The 14,175-nt window shown below is 44.5% G+C and overlaps 1 protein-coding gene across 6 annotated transcripts in view; it reads right to left on the minus strand.

Moving 5' to 3' along the window:
- ACSL1 (acyl-CoA synthetase long chain family member 1) overlaps positions 1-14,175 on the minus strand; it is a 63,148-nt gene that overhangs the window by 7,554 nt on the left and 41,419 nt on the right. For 4 of the 6 annotated variants that reach the window (XM_043893411.1, XM_043893416.1, XM_043893415.1 and 1 more), the window contains exons 6-15: positions 12,981-13,080; positions 12,591-12,769; positions 10,164-10,196; positions 9,952-10,003; positions 9,233-9,306; positions 6,620-6,697; positions 4,273-4,407; positions 2,196-2,330; positions 1,232-1,327; positions 324-396 (exon numbers count right to left, since the gene is read on the minus strand). In XM_043893411.1, coding sequence (XP_043749346.1) covers positions 324-396; positions 1,232-1,327; positions 2,196-2,330; positions 4,273-4,407; positions 6,620-6,697; positions 9,233-9,306; positions 9,952-10,003; positions 10,164-10,196; positions 12,591-12,769; positions 12,981-13,080 — 955 coding nt within the window. Of the gene's footprint in view, positions 1-323; positions 397-1,231; positions 1,328-2,195; positions 2,331-4,272; positions 4,408-6,472; positions 6,551-6,619; positions 6,698-9,232; positions 9,307-9,951; positions 10,004-10,163; positions 10,197-12,590; positions 12,770-12,980; positions 13,081-14,175 lie in introns of all 6 variants that reach the window. The other 2 variants (XM_043893413.1, XM_043893414.1) reach the window with 1 other exon arrangement.

Consider the following 14,175-nt stretch of genomic DNA (forward strand, 5'->3'; position numbering starts at 1 on the left):
CACCAGCAAGTAATCAGGCCCCAAGCAATTCCCGGAAAGCTCTGGTGGGCCAAGCACGCTGAACCTGGCATAAAGGGCAGCATCTTCAGATGTGAGCTCCAGGACCCATGTAACTCTGTATCGCCACCCACCCAGCCTGACAAGTCAGAGCCTCCAAATCACCACTGCGCCCCGGGAGACAGCATCCACAGGGCTCCCGGGTTCACAGGATGGTTGGCCCCAAGGCCGAATCATCGGAGACACAGCACTTGTTTAAGTTGGGTAATTAACCCAATTTCGATGTGAAGAGTAAGACCCTCGTGAGCATAGCCCCGCCCCTGTACCTGCGGTCCAGTCCCCAGCAATAGTCAGGCAGCAGCCGGCGGTGCACTCGGTCTGTCCGTAGCCTTCGTAGAACTGGGTCCCCAGGCAAAGGGGCAGAAAGAGAGGGGACAGTCACACTCCCACTGCAAGTGCTCAGTAAGTAAGCTCCTCCAGCTCAATTGGGAGCCTCAGCCCATACGTGGCGACATGCTCTATTACAGCTCGGGCATCTTCACACACACAGGAGACAATGCCGTCACAGGTCAGACTTCGCAGGATCCACCCAGGCACGCACTCGCTCTGTGGGCTCACGGCACTTGTCACCCAGTCTCTGGTGCTCCCCCCACGTGAGCCGGGGTCTCTGCGTGGTTTATGATGCATCCCCATGCCCTCACACCTGATCTAAAGGCATCTTTTGTGCCTTACCCCAGGGAAAATTACCCGTGGTGGACACAACACATATTCTGCCAGAGGTGAAAGACACATGCACGCACACCTCGTTTTATGGCGCTTTGCAGAGACTGCCTGTCTTACAGATTGAAGGTTGGTGGCAACGCTGTGTTGTCAGAGGATGGTTAGCGTTTTTTAGCAAAGAAGTATTTTTAAATTAAGGTATATACAATGCCTTGTTTTTTGGACATAATGCTACTACACTTAATAGACTATAGTCTGGTGCAGACAGGGCTTTTATATCTCCTGGGAGACCAAAGAGTTCAGGAGACTCGCTCCACTGTGACACTGGCTTTATTGCACTACTCTGGAACTGCAGCATCTCCAAGCTGTGCATGTACTTCTTTCTCCAAGCCACCCAGGAATGACACGTCCGAAGAAAAGAAGGGGCACGTGCAGGAGAAGAAGACGGCCTTTTGGAAAGCAGCCACATGGGCGTGAGTCAGTCTGAGACCCCGAGTGGCAGGGAGCCCCTCACCTGGCAGCCCAGCGCGGCCCTCAGGAAGGTGAGCACGGTGGCGGACACGGGCGCCGCTCCTGTGATCATCAGCCTCACTTTTCCTCCTAGGCTCGACTTGGAAGGCAGGAAGAGGGGAGAGGGTGAGGGTAAGTGGCTGGAAAGCGGTGGGCTTCTCCAAGATTCCTCCTCCTTGGAACCCTGATGCCTTAGCCCACCAGCTCCTGGTCGGCAGGCTGCACAGAACTCACTCCACATGAGCATGCACAGGCGCTCCAAAAGGGGTACCCAATGACTTTGGTTCCACCCAAAAACATGCCACTCGCTCTCAACGGCTGTGGACAGCAAAGCAACACCTCGACACTCACAGGTGTTTTAAGGAATTAGAACAAGAGTGTCGTGAGTTTGTGGCAACCATCACATTTTGGGGAACACACTATTATTCCATATTATTATTATTATTCCATATTACTCCACTCTTTATCACTTATGTCTAAAAAAATAACCTCAAGAGTTCCAGAAAAGTAAAACAGGATGGAGAATCAGAAAGGCTATGCTACCTGATCCCTTTTCTGCCCCGGATAGCGAAACACTGTTCAGATTTTTCTTGGACACTGAGGTTTTGCTAATGGCTTTGTCCTTAGTTTTAAGAAATGTGTCAGAAATTCTCTTTCTCTCTGACCTTCTCTTTTAAAAAGAGCTCTCACACAATAAAGGGGTAGGGGATTAAGAGGTACAAATGACTAGGTATAAAATAAGCTACAAGGATTTATTGCACAAGGATATATTGGGGGAATATAGCCAATATTTTATAACAATAAATGGAACATCATCTTTAAAAATTGTGAATCACTATATTGTATGCCTGTCACTTATATAAAATTGTACATCAAGTATTCTTCAATTAAAAAAAGGAGCCCTCACAGAAAGTTTGCAAGCCAAATTAGCTTAGGTGACAAGCAACAGTTGAGAGTCAATGTGCTACCTGTATTTTGTGGAAGATCAGTTTATCCCAGAGGCTGTTGTTTCTAATGATTCCACTGCGAAGTTCAGCCTCTTTCCTCTTGGAGGCAAAGTCCAACAGCCATCGCTTCAGCGTGGTGTTTGCTTGTCCGAAAATCTAATGAGTCAAGAGATGAGAAGGTTTCCTGATGAGCAGAATGGCAGGAATTAAAACGTCAGGTAACAACAAGTGTTGGCAAAGATATGGAGAAACTGGAACCTTCATGCCTTGCTGGCAGGGATGTAAAATGGTTCAGCTGCTTTAGAAAACAGACTGGCAGTTCCTCAATTAAACACAGAGTTAGTCATGACCCAGTAGTTCTGCTCCTGGGCACACACCTAAGATAATAAAAACACACGTCCATAGCACCCCTTGCCTGTGCGTGAACATCATAGCAGTGTTATTCACAACAGCCAAGAAGAAGAAACAACCCCGCTGACCATCAGTGGCTGGACAGACAAATAAAACATGTTGTATCCACGCAGTGGAATATTATTTGGACATTAAAAGGAACAAAGTATGGATGTAGGCTATGACATGTATGCACCTGGAAAGCATACTTAAGTGGAAGAAGCCAGTCACAAAAGAATATTCCGTGATCCCACTCATATCAAAATCCAGAATAGGGAAATTTATAGGTTTAGGAAGTAGATTCATTTTATGGGGTAGAGGGAGGTAGTGGGGTGGAGGATGATACCACATTCTTTCTGAAGTGATACAAATGTTCTAAAATGAACTTTAATGATAATTTCAGAACTCTGTGAACATACTAAAAACCTTTGAATTGCACTAAAAACACTTAAATGGGTGAATCATATGTAATGTGAATTATATCTCAATAAGGCTGCCTTATGACTTTCTTAAAAAAAAAAAAGAATCATTTAAAAAAAATGAGAAAGAAGAATATGCCTGCAATGCAGGTGACGTGGGTTCAACACCTGGGTTGGGAAGATCCCCTGGAGGACATGGCAACCCACTCCAGTATTCTTACCTGGGAAATCCCATGGACGGAGGAGCCTGGTGGGCTACGGTCCATGGGGTCGCAAAGAGTCTGACACAACGGAGTGACTAAACCACCACCACCACAAAAGATTAACAGAAGCTAAAACCTTAAGGTCTCCCTGGGAAACTGGGGAGTATTAGCTGGCAGGAAAACAAAAATGTAAAAAAATGAGAAGGTTCTCACAGATGACAAAAGCCATGCTTCAACATGAAGAGCATTAAAACTGTCCCATGCAAACCCATCGTGGAGACTGCTCCCACCACACGGGGTCCTGCCCTGGCTGTGGGCCCGTGCTCCAATAGCCCACCACCTTCTCTTGGTCCCGGGCTTGGCTTAGTCACATCTCCCAACGTGGCTACTGAGTAGGTAGCATTTTTACACACAGGTGGAACTTTACAATTTATAAAATCATTTCGTAGTTATTATTTTCATTATTTTCATTTTTTGTTTGTTGAGTGTTAAGCCAGCTTTTCCACTCTCTTATTACGCTAGACAATAGTATGAAAGTGGAAGCATTAGTTTCTTAGTCGTGTCTGACTCTTTTGAGACCCCATAGACTGTAGCCTGCCAGGCTCCTCTCTCCATGGGATTCTCCAGGCAAGATTACTGGAGTGGGTTGCCATTTTCTCCTCCAGGGGATCTTCCTGACCCAGGGATCAAATCTGGGTCTCCAGTGTTGCAGGCAGACTCTTTACCGTCTGAGCCACCTGGGAAGCCCAATAAAATAATTTGATAGCTATTATTTTCATGTGATGTAATTAGCAACTTTATGAGATGAAGGAGGAGGTAACAGTCCATTGTAAGAGTGAGGAGACGGAGGCTCAAAGAGTTTATGGTGAAAATAAAGCAACCTCCACCTCACATCTGTATTGTGCCTTCTGATTTATAAGGCACGTTCACAGTGCTTTCTCTTATAATCCTCACCCACAGCTCTGGGAGGAAAACAGATTCTGGTTTAACAGCGGACTAAACTGCAGTCCCACGAGTCTAAGAGCAGCTGCCGTGTTCACGGAGAATTTGGGGTTCAAGATCCCACTCTCTGCCCCTGGCACTTACTCGGTCAAACATCCGGTTCAGCAGTCTGGGGACCACAGGGAAGACGGTGGGTTGAAGGGCCTTGAGATCATCCATAAGCAGCCTGATATCTCCTTGGAAAAATCCTATTTTAGCTCCATGACAGAGCATCACACACTAGAGAGGTAAACAGAAATATCTAATGTGTCATCATTGCAGTGGGGGTTACACAACACACACAGACACACAAGGCTTTGGTTTTAGCATTTCAGGCCAGTTTTCAGAAATCATAAAGTTTCTAAATGTAGGGAGCTTTCAAAACAACGTTCTTGGGATTCTCCTGGAGGTCCAGTGGTTAAGACCCTGAGCTTCCAATGCAGGGGCTGCAGGTTGGATCCCTGGTCAGGGAACTAAGATCCCACATGCCATGTGGCATGGCCAAAAATAAAACAAAATAAAAAATGAAACAGCATTCTCGTGTTTTAGGGGTCCTTGCACAACAGGGGGCTGTTGCACTACTCCTGGTCATCCTGAAGATAGAAGAGCTAGCTAATCGGCAACCAGGGAATGTGGTTTTTAGTGATGATCTTAGAGGTTCTGCTGTTTTAGCTTCAGTATTTGCCAAATGAAGGACATGGTATCAGATAACCCAAATTATTTTTAGCCTTCCAGAAAATTTAGGTCCAATTTATCCCCTAATAAAAACTTAGCTACTTGCCTACAGTTCAGGTTTTTTAAATAATGTTTGTTTATTTATTTATGGCTGAGCTGGGTCTTCGCTGCCATGCAGCTTTCCTCTAGCTGTCGTGAGTGGGGGCTTTTCTCGAGTTGTGGTGCTTGGGTTTCTCACTGCAGTGGCTTCTCTTGTCGGCGGAGCACAGGCTCAATAGTCGCAGGGCACGGGCTTAGCTGCTCCACAGCACATGGGGTCTTCCCAGATCAGGGATCGAACCTCTGTCTCCTGCATTGGCAGGCGAATTCCTTACCACTGAGCCACCAAGAGAAGCCCCAGTCCAAGCTTTTAAAGTCTCGTTTTTCCTGTTTGTATCTAACTAAAAAAAATCTGAGTCATCAGAATACGCTGCCATTGAGACTGCACAGAGCAATCTGCCTTCCGTTATGACCTAGTGCCTGAATTTCCTCCTGTCTGATGCAAGCTGCGCTGGCAGGTAATGGGCACTTGACAACGAGTCTGCCTGTTTTAAATTTTAAAAAGAAAGAGAGATTCAAGGGATGATGCGACGGAAGTACAAACGACCTCAGGCTTGAAAGCAGAAACCACTTTAGAACGGTACACCACGGTTCATTGTTTAAAAAATTAAAGCTCAGAGGCTTTGTTCAGTGTGGACTGACTCCTGGGCACTGTGGAAACTAGGGAGGTAACTACAGTCCACTGTCAACACATTTGTGATCACTCTGTACTCGTGTAACATCTCCCGAGGCGTGCAGGAAGCAGAAGTATCGGCTGGCAGATCCTTGGTCCTTTGGGAGAAGTAAATCCTCCAGGGCAACAGCTAGTCAAAGCGCAGAGTCTTTATCAGCCCCTCACCCCCCAGTACCTGTCCAGTGCCTGAAACACAGCTGGTGCTTCACGAATAGTCATTAAACGAATGAGCAGTGCTCACTGTTTCTCCCATAAGCATACAAAGCAAAACTGTCCAAGAAGGAAAAACAGATGGTTCTTGGTCAGCTTTTAAATGAGTCACACAGCTGTGTGTGAGCAGCGCAAGGAGAACTTGGCTTAAGGTCATCCACTTTGCCAAAGGCACTCAGGATACTGGTGAAAAAAAAGTGAATCTGAAGTCAACTTGTGCCTTATAGATAAGCACATTCAAAAATAAAACTTCTGGAACTTTCTTGGAAGTCTAGTGGTTAGAACTTCATGCTTCCAATGCAGGGGGCCACAGGTGTGACCCCTGGTCAGGGACCTAAGATCCCACAAGCTGCTCAGCACGTCCAAAAAAAAAAAAAAAAGAGAGAGCGACAGAGCCATCTTACAGAACTCAAGCCTCACCAGGCTTTGTAGGATGCTATTCATAAAAATTCTACATTCACAGCTCATCTTTCTGAATTCATATCTCTGTCCTTCAAAAGTTTGAGCTTCTAATTTTAAAATGAGTATTAAAGTTTAATACACGGACCCAGGAAAAAATTATACTCTTAAATAATTAGCTCAATTTCTAAAACGGGGGCTGAGCAAAGAACTGCCTACGGGGAGGATGGTATACACACTTGAACTTACCAGCAGGAGCTGCTCATACATGTGTGCAAGCGGTAAAAACGAAATGTGTATGTCACTGGCATTCAACACAAGTGCTTTCTGTAAAACACAACAACTTAGAACACAAACAAATGCGCTCGTGCAGGCAAAATAAAACCCAGTGCCTACCTCTACAACTCTCTCAAACATGTGGGCCAGAGGCAAGAAAGAGATCAAAGTGTCATCTGAGGTAGGAGTGAATACATTCTGCAAGCAAAGACACCAGCGGGCAGAAAAGCATTAGAATTTGCAGGAATTCTCCATTTATTTCAGAGCACATAATACCTCAAGGCTAAGAAGTAACAGCATTAGTTTACGTTCTGCACTTATTTCTCATTGAAAAAGGAAATGCTAAGCAATCCTTTAATAAGTTATTCAAATAGAGTGGAGGTCATTCCTAATGACAAAGTAAATCCATGCAGAACTTGAGTCACAATTAGGAAAATGTGGCCCACAATGGGATGGTCAGATATCATGTGCTCTAAGCACCCAGACTTTCAAAGCCACAGGACCTCACTGCCCAGCAAGCTCCACTCCACCTTAAGAAATATAAGCTTCACTCCAGAAAAAGACCAGCATCTTTTGTTGTCAAGGGCATAGGGGAGAAAAGAAGAGAAACTTGGAGATTTCCATGTTCCTTTTATTTACAGTACAAATGTATTTTGAGCATTTTAGTTTGATCAACATTTTTACCTTAAAGCCCTACTCAACCCCATAAAAAAAAAAATCCCAATGTGTTTAATGCAAGCTCTGAACTGGCCCCAGGGAATTTGTTCTCCCATAAAATGCTGATCATGACAGGTCTGCATCTCAAGTAACATCTGGTTTCCATTTCATGGCTAAGAATGAGCTTAATTTATGGTCAGGCACAGTGAGGGATGTGCATGGAATGTTCTTGCTATTAATATAGAGAATTCTGGCCCAAACAGGGGCTGCCAACAGCAGCTGCTGCCCCACCAACTAAGAAACCAAGGCTTTGTCAAGTTGCCTAGGGATGATGCACCCAGCTTAGAGTTGGGCTCTCCCCTCCCCAAGGCTGGGCCATCCTTCATAATAAAGCAATCACACGTGACGTAGCCTGATCATGCCATAATCTGAGATTAATTTTATTCCTGCTTCCCAACTGGTACCTGTCAGTAGAAAAGTGCTACACAATGAGAAATCAGACTCAATAACATCTATACTCTTCAATTTTCTGATTTAGGTCAAACAAATAATGTACATTTGCATAATTAGAAGTTTTACAAAGTTGAGAATGCCCCCGATGATGTTCACATTAACTGTAATCATTTGCCTTAATGATTCATGCATTTTAAGTTTTCTTTGAAGGCCAATGAGGAAATTAAAATCTCACTTTGGTAAAGTACTAAATGTTGAACTCTGTTTAGAAAGTATATACCAAAAGGACTAGGAAGGTGTAAGAACACACTTATGCAGTCGCTGAAGATACCCGTTCCCCAAAACCATTAAGCACAGGCTCCTACCACAAAAAGCAGACCCTAGAGAACCCCTCCAGAGACACATAATTTGCAAAAGCAAATTATGAAGAAATGTGCAAAGGATACGAGGGAAAGGTATTCATTACATTATTCAATACGTACTTTTTTAAAAGACAAGTTGGAAATAGATCTTTGGTGCTATAGACTGATTGTAACTACCCCTCTCAAAGTCGTATTTAAAGCCCTAACCACCCCGCTCCACATGACTGTATTTGGAGGTAGGGAAGGTCATTCGGGTTCAATGAAGTCATAAGGGTGGGGCCCTGATCCAATCAGGCTGGTGTCCTTGTAAGGACAGGAAGAGTCACCAGAAACCTCTCTCCAGTTCTCCACGTGCACACAGAGGCCAGGGCAGGCGGGGTGGGGGGTGGTGGGGGGTGGGCATGGAGAGGAGTTGGCCAGCTACAAGCCAGGAAGAGAGTCTTCACCAGAACCAAGCAAATTTGCTGACACCTTGATCATGGCCTTCTAGCCTCCAGTACTGTAAGAAAATACATGTCTATTCTTTAAGCCAACCCACCCAATCTGTGCTATTTTGTTACGGCAGCCCACACAGACTAAGACACTTATACAGCAAATTTTAGAAGTATTAGAAATAACTATAAAGTTACTTGATCTAAAGTTCAAGGATTTAATCCTTCTTATAAAGTAGAAGTCAAATTAAGCATAGTAAACAGTAATAATTCAAAAAATGTTCAGTAACATTTAACATTTCCTTGTCCACCTAAAGAAATTAATTCTTTTCCACACACTGAAATAGGAGATAAAATCACAAGAGAGTCAGGTTTTCTCTGTCCTTTCCTAAAAACATTTACAAAGTGAAAGTGAAGTCGCTCAGTCGTGTCCGACTCTTTGTGACCCTGTGGACTGTAGCCCACCAGGCTCCTCCGTCCATGGGATTCTCCAGGCAAGAATATTGGCGTGGGTTGCTATTTCCTTCTCCAAAAACATTTATAAGGCAGTATCCAAATGAAGTTTTACTATATAAAAGATGTAATAAATTCGATCTGTCAATTCACGTTAATGGTCACAGTAGGAGTTGGGGATCAGGTCCATAGTGAAAAACTATTTGAGAGGAAGTGACCTCAGACCCTGTGAAAGCTCAGACCTTGTCTATATTTCAGGTACTGCTTCTAATACAGTCCAGGCCTAACATGATGGTGGGGCCGTGACCACCTTCATTCTTGAGGCCTGATGCCAACCACTGGAAACACGGAAAGATGGCCCTCTCCCAAAAGTTTACCTCTGTCATTTTCACAAACGCTGAACAATCGCTCACTACATTTCGATGGGTGATCATTGCTCCTTTGGGGTTGCCTGGGGACACATATGAGCGAAATAAAGTCAGAAGACAGAAATTCCATCCAAGAATGGCGGATGTGAGAGAAGCCCAGAAACCCCACATCATTAGGGCCCCTGATGCCTCTCATGTGAGGTACACCCGTGAAAGCCAAACGCTGAGTCACACTGAATTTCCTGAGCAACCTGTAATCCTTTAAGTGAAGCTTATTATCTTAACAACTTGTTGACCTAAAACGCATTAATACGTCTTTTGTTACCTGAACGTTAGTGACTGAGACAGTTCAACATTCACTTACATAACAAATTGCCAGCCACAGGCGTTAGTTTCTGGAAAAACCCCTGGGTCAATAATGTGTTAAACCATCTTTACTAATATGGGCAAGTCTTAGAGGGTGTGTGTAGCAATAAGAGACGAAAATTCAGGAATTTTATTTCTGGAAACCATGGATACAATTTATCCCAGAAAGAAGGGTGACGTAAGTGTGTGAGGATACTCTCAGATTCTGGGGACGTTGTATCAAGCTACTGGAAGACAGGCTTAAACACTTCTGTCTCTTCTGCATCCAGTCCATCTACAATTCAAGTAAGTCATCCACAAGAGGAAGCAGGAAATATACACTTCTAGGCACCACTTAGAAACAATCTCTTTTCAAAACTGACCTGTAGTTCCACTGGTGAAGCAAATTAGTGCAAGATCTTCAGGTGCTGGAGGCTACAACACACACACAGACCAAAAAAAAAAAAAAAGCCAGTACAAATCAGAATAGAATAGAAAACTCTAAGTCGTTATCACCCAATATTTCTACCAGTGTCTGAACTGATTAGACATGGAAGCTGGACAGAGGCTGGGCTGGTTGGACAGGTGCGCTCACCTTGGGCTTCCGTCTGTTGGCTCTTCCCAGGTCCTTAAAAAGAAGAGAAAAAAAAATTGAAATGGAAACATTTAAGTCACGTCAAGTCAGTTCAAGCTGACTTTTCTGTGGGATTGATTCCCTCACAGCCGACACAACGACAGCCCAAATTTCAAATTACATAAACGACAGCAATTTGACCTGAACCCAAATACTTACCCATTGTTTTAAGAATCCGTTTTCTGGTTGTCTTCTCTCTTATATAAAAGTATATATAATAGTATATCGATGGCCTCAGGACTGGCCTTGGAAACAGGACTGAGTCTCTTACCTGCTATTCCAGTTTCCACTGCCATTCCTATCACGGCCTTTAACAAAGCCCAGCTCTTCACAGTAGTCAGAGAACCGCAGCTCCTCTGCGCCCTCCCAGAACCACAACTCGGCACTGAGCCGTGATCACCGGTTCTACAAAACTGACATCTTCAGTCTGGAGAGAGAAACCAGTCTCCGCCAGATTTAAATGCTGACCATTCTGGAAAGGTTCAAACATCTGCAGTTCCCCACGTGGAGGGGAGAAAGGATTGAGGCATCTCTGATCAGGCCACGACAGAAGCTCCGGGACCACCGTCAAATGGCCATGAGGGTTAAGAACGACAGATTCAATTCTGAGGTGTGGCATCTCAAGGAGAATTCTGTTAACACCCAGGGCTCATTCTCATGTTACTGCATGAAGGTGTCTCCACGGCCACCTTAATACCTCTTATTTTTTGAATGAACGATTTATGTTATTTTCCTATTGAACAGCTTGAGTGAGCATAGGAAACGAGCATGCCTAGAATTAAGTGGAAATCAGATGGGTGGGCTCTGGGCTCACCTGAGTAGGAAATGGCAACCCACTCCAGTATTCTTGCCTGGAGAATCCCCATGCATAGAGGACCCTGGCAGGCTATAGTCCATGGGGTCACAAAGAATCAAACACTACTGGGCAACTAACACTTTCACTTCCACTCTGGGCTCAGTGAGTTGCGGCCCAGTATACAATTTTACACCCTATTCACACTTTTAAATTATGTGTATGATTGACCACTAATTAAAAACAGGGACACTGATATTCAACTAGAAGTCAACTAAGAGCTAAAGTAATGATAATTCCACCAATTTCTTCCCAAAATAATCTTTTATCAGATTCAAATTTCCATGCATCTTTAAAAAATTCCTACATAACTTAAGATCTCTAATTCTTTATCACATATAGCAATCAAAAAAAAGACCCCCCCCCAAAAAAAAAAATGCCTGTGTATGTGTCTGGGGAGGGGTAGGGGGATGAGGAAAAATGGGAGAAAAAGAAATAACGTTATCTTGAAATGGGATTACAAGTAAAAAGAAAAAAATAGGGAAACACTAGCTGACAAACTAGCTAAAAACACCATTTAACAATTCAGCACACCTATTAGATCTTACAGGTTCCTGTCCTATGCTATTGTTTGTGTGTATGTGTGGCAGAAGCTCTACTAGAACAAATGACAGATTCCCTGTGACTACTACTAAGTTCCCCAGAAAAGGTTTTGTAGATCCTTACTTGGAGCTCAAATTCTCGGTAGAAGGACAACTATAAATAAAATTCAAAAGCCTATTAATAACAGTTCCAGGAAAATATTTATAACATTTTCAGAAAGAGAATGACTTATCTATTGAACCTATTACTTCCCGCGATGTGCATGTAACAGAAGCTTCCTCCTGCCTGCTGTTGTGGATGGAACTTTAACCCAAGAGCAACCGGGGAAACCAGCTTCATCAGCTTCTTGTATTGGCTTGGCCAAAGAGTTCACTCAAGGTTTTCTGTAAGATCTTACAAAAAACCGAAATGAACCTTTTGGCCAACCCCATACGATCTAATGTTGAACAACCATTTTAAACATGGACCCACTCATTTTCCTAGACTGGTTACCTTTACAACTGTGATTAATCTGAATCTTAAAATGAAAATAAATCAAATCAAGCACCTATGCTGGAAATTCACCAGAGGCCTAAAAAAGCAGACTTGGAGAAAGAATAATAAGGCAGATTTCTATGTCTGACTCTGTTTTAGAGACAAATCAGTAAGTAAAAGGCATTAACATTTAAAGAGGACATACAGGCTTAAATCTCCGCTTGAATCTGAAATTCTCATTTCCAGCATTTATTAGCAGGGCTTTTCAGTGCTCTAGAATGACTCTGTGAGCACTGCAACTTGCCAGAGATGACAGCACTTGGGCAGAATGTGATGGATTAACACTGGAAATGGGTGCAGAATTCTTCTTTCCAGGAATGAGACAGATATCTGTTCTCTGTCTTTTACAGGACCAGCGAGAGTTGGGACTTTGTGGTCACACTGGGGAGATACCACATTTGAGCCAAAATGACCTCGGAGGAACCGTATGGGGAAGCGGGCAGGGCAGGGTGACTCACCTCCAAGGCCTTCATGCTGATGATCTCCACCCCACACTTCTTGCCTCGTTCCAGCAGATCACTGCCGTAGGAGTCCATGAGAACAACAGTTTTAAGGCATGGTATTAATTTATTTTCTACACCTTCTAGTAGGAGGTTGGCCTTCTCTGGCTTGTCCACAAAAACCAGAGAGAGTTCGGCTGGAAGTAAAGAGACACAGTGAGGAACCAGCTCTGGGATATTAAAAGCTTGACTAACATCTGAGATCAGGTTTAAGAACTACCTTCTTTGAATAGGAGGGTAAGTGTATATTTAAATGAAAAATCCATATCCCATCACGTCATCATTAAATGTAGCTGCTGTATCTACCCAATAACTAGGGGAACATACTCCCAAAGGCCGCAGACATACCTTTGTTGATGATGTAGGTGATGGCTTCAGTTCCAAGGGTGTCGTAGAGGGGAACGATCACCATCGAGTAAGCAAAGCATCCCTGTTCAATGATCACCCACTGAAGAAAAAGTAGATGTCAGGGTAAGAATATAAGAGGTCACCATGGAAGCCCTCCAGGAAAAACAAGACTCTAGAGACTCAACGTGGAAACACTGGATGTACCAAAACTAACATCTGTGTATCTACTACCATGCGTCAGGCACTGGAGGGATTCCTAATGAGCAAAACACTTGCCCAGTTCTTACTAAAAAAAAAAAAGTGCAATCTGCTTAAAGATTTGGGGCAAATAGGTAAAAGGAGAATGAACAACACAATAAGGTGATGAGCTCAGAGGTGAGAGAGCCCACAGTGGGCCTCCTTGGTGGCAGAGGTAACCAGGCTTGCCCTTGGCAAGAACAGCATGATTTTGACAGTGGGAGAGAAAGGCAAGGGACTCCAGGAAAGGGACTGTGAGGTCCAAGCAGGGAGGAGGGATGTCAGTGAGCCCTGAGGCTGGCAGAGATGGCCCAGTAGGGCTGTGGGGACTGGCTAGGCTCGACAGAGGGCTGGAGCCAGCCTGAGGTCACAGAGGAGCCTGGATCTATGAACTAGGCAAGACACTGCCTCTGGGGCTCCTCCATCAAACAGAGACTGGAGGTCCGAGGAAGAGCAATCTGGCCACGGTGTGCAGTAAGGCCCGGGACTGTGGGAAGAGGGACATGCCATCTACCAGGAGAACTGTCCATGGAAGTCTCTCCAGGAAAGTGAGGAAGGAAAGAAGTGACACGGGTCTCTGGTTATCTTCCTCTAAACCCATCAGTCACACAGCAACTGACCCACCTACAAGGCAGATGCAGCAAAGTCACTCTCTCCCTTATAACCTCAGTGGTGCCCATCACCTGCAGAACACACAGCATGGATAAGGGCGCAGGGCCATGGGAAGCACAACCTACTCACGCTCACTTGGCCTGGAGCTGTTTTCTCTCTCTTCCTGCCACTCCACCCGTCACCACAATGAAATGATTCATCTCCCAACAGACACACTGCTCCAGGCAAACATGTTCCTGACATTCCCTTGGCCTCCCCACCCTTACAGCCATCAAGATTCCACTTGGGATGCCACCTCCAGGAAGTCCTCCCTGACTGAGCTCCCATAATCCTTCTACTTTGTGTC

The sequence above is a fragment of the Cervus elaphus genome, chromosome 32 (assembly GCF_910594005.1).
Source record: "Cervus elaphus chromosome 32, mCerEla1.1, whole genome shotgun sequence".
Taxonomy (NCBI): domain Eukaryota; kingdom Metazoa; phylum Chordata; class Mammalia; order Artiodactyla; family Cervidae; genus Cervus; species Cervus elaphus.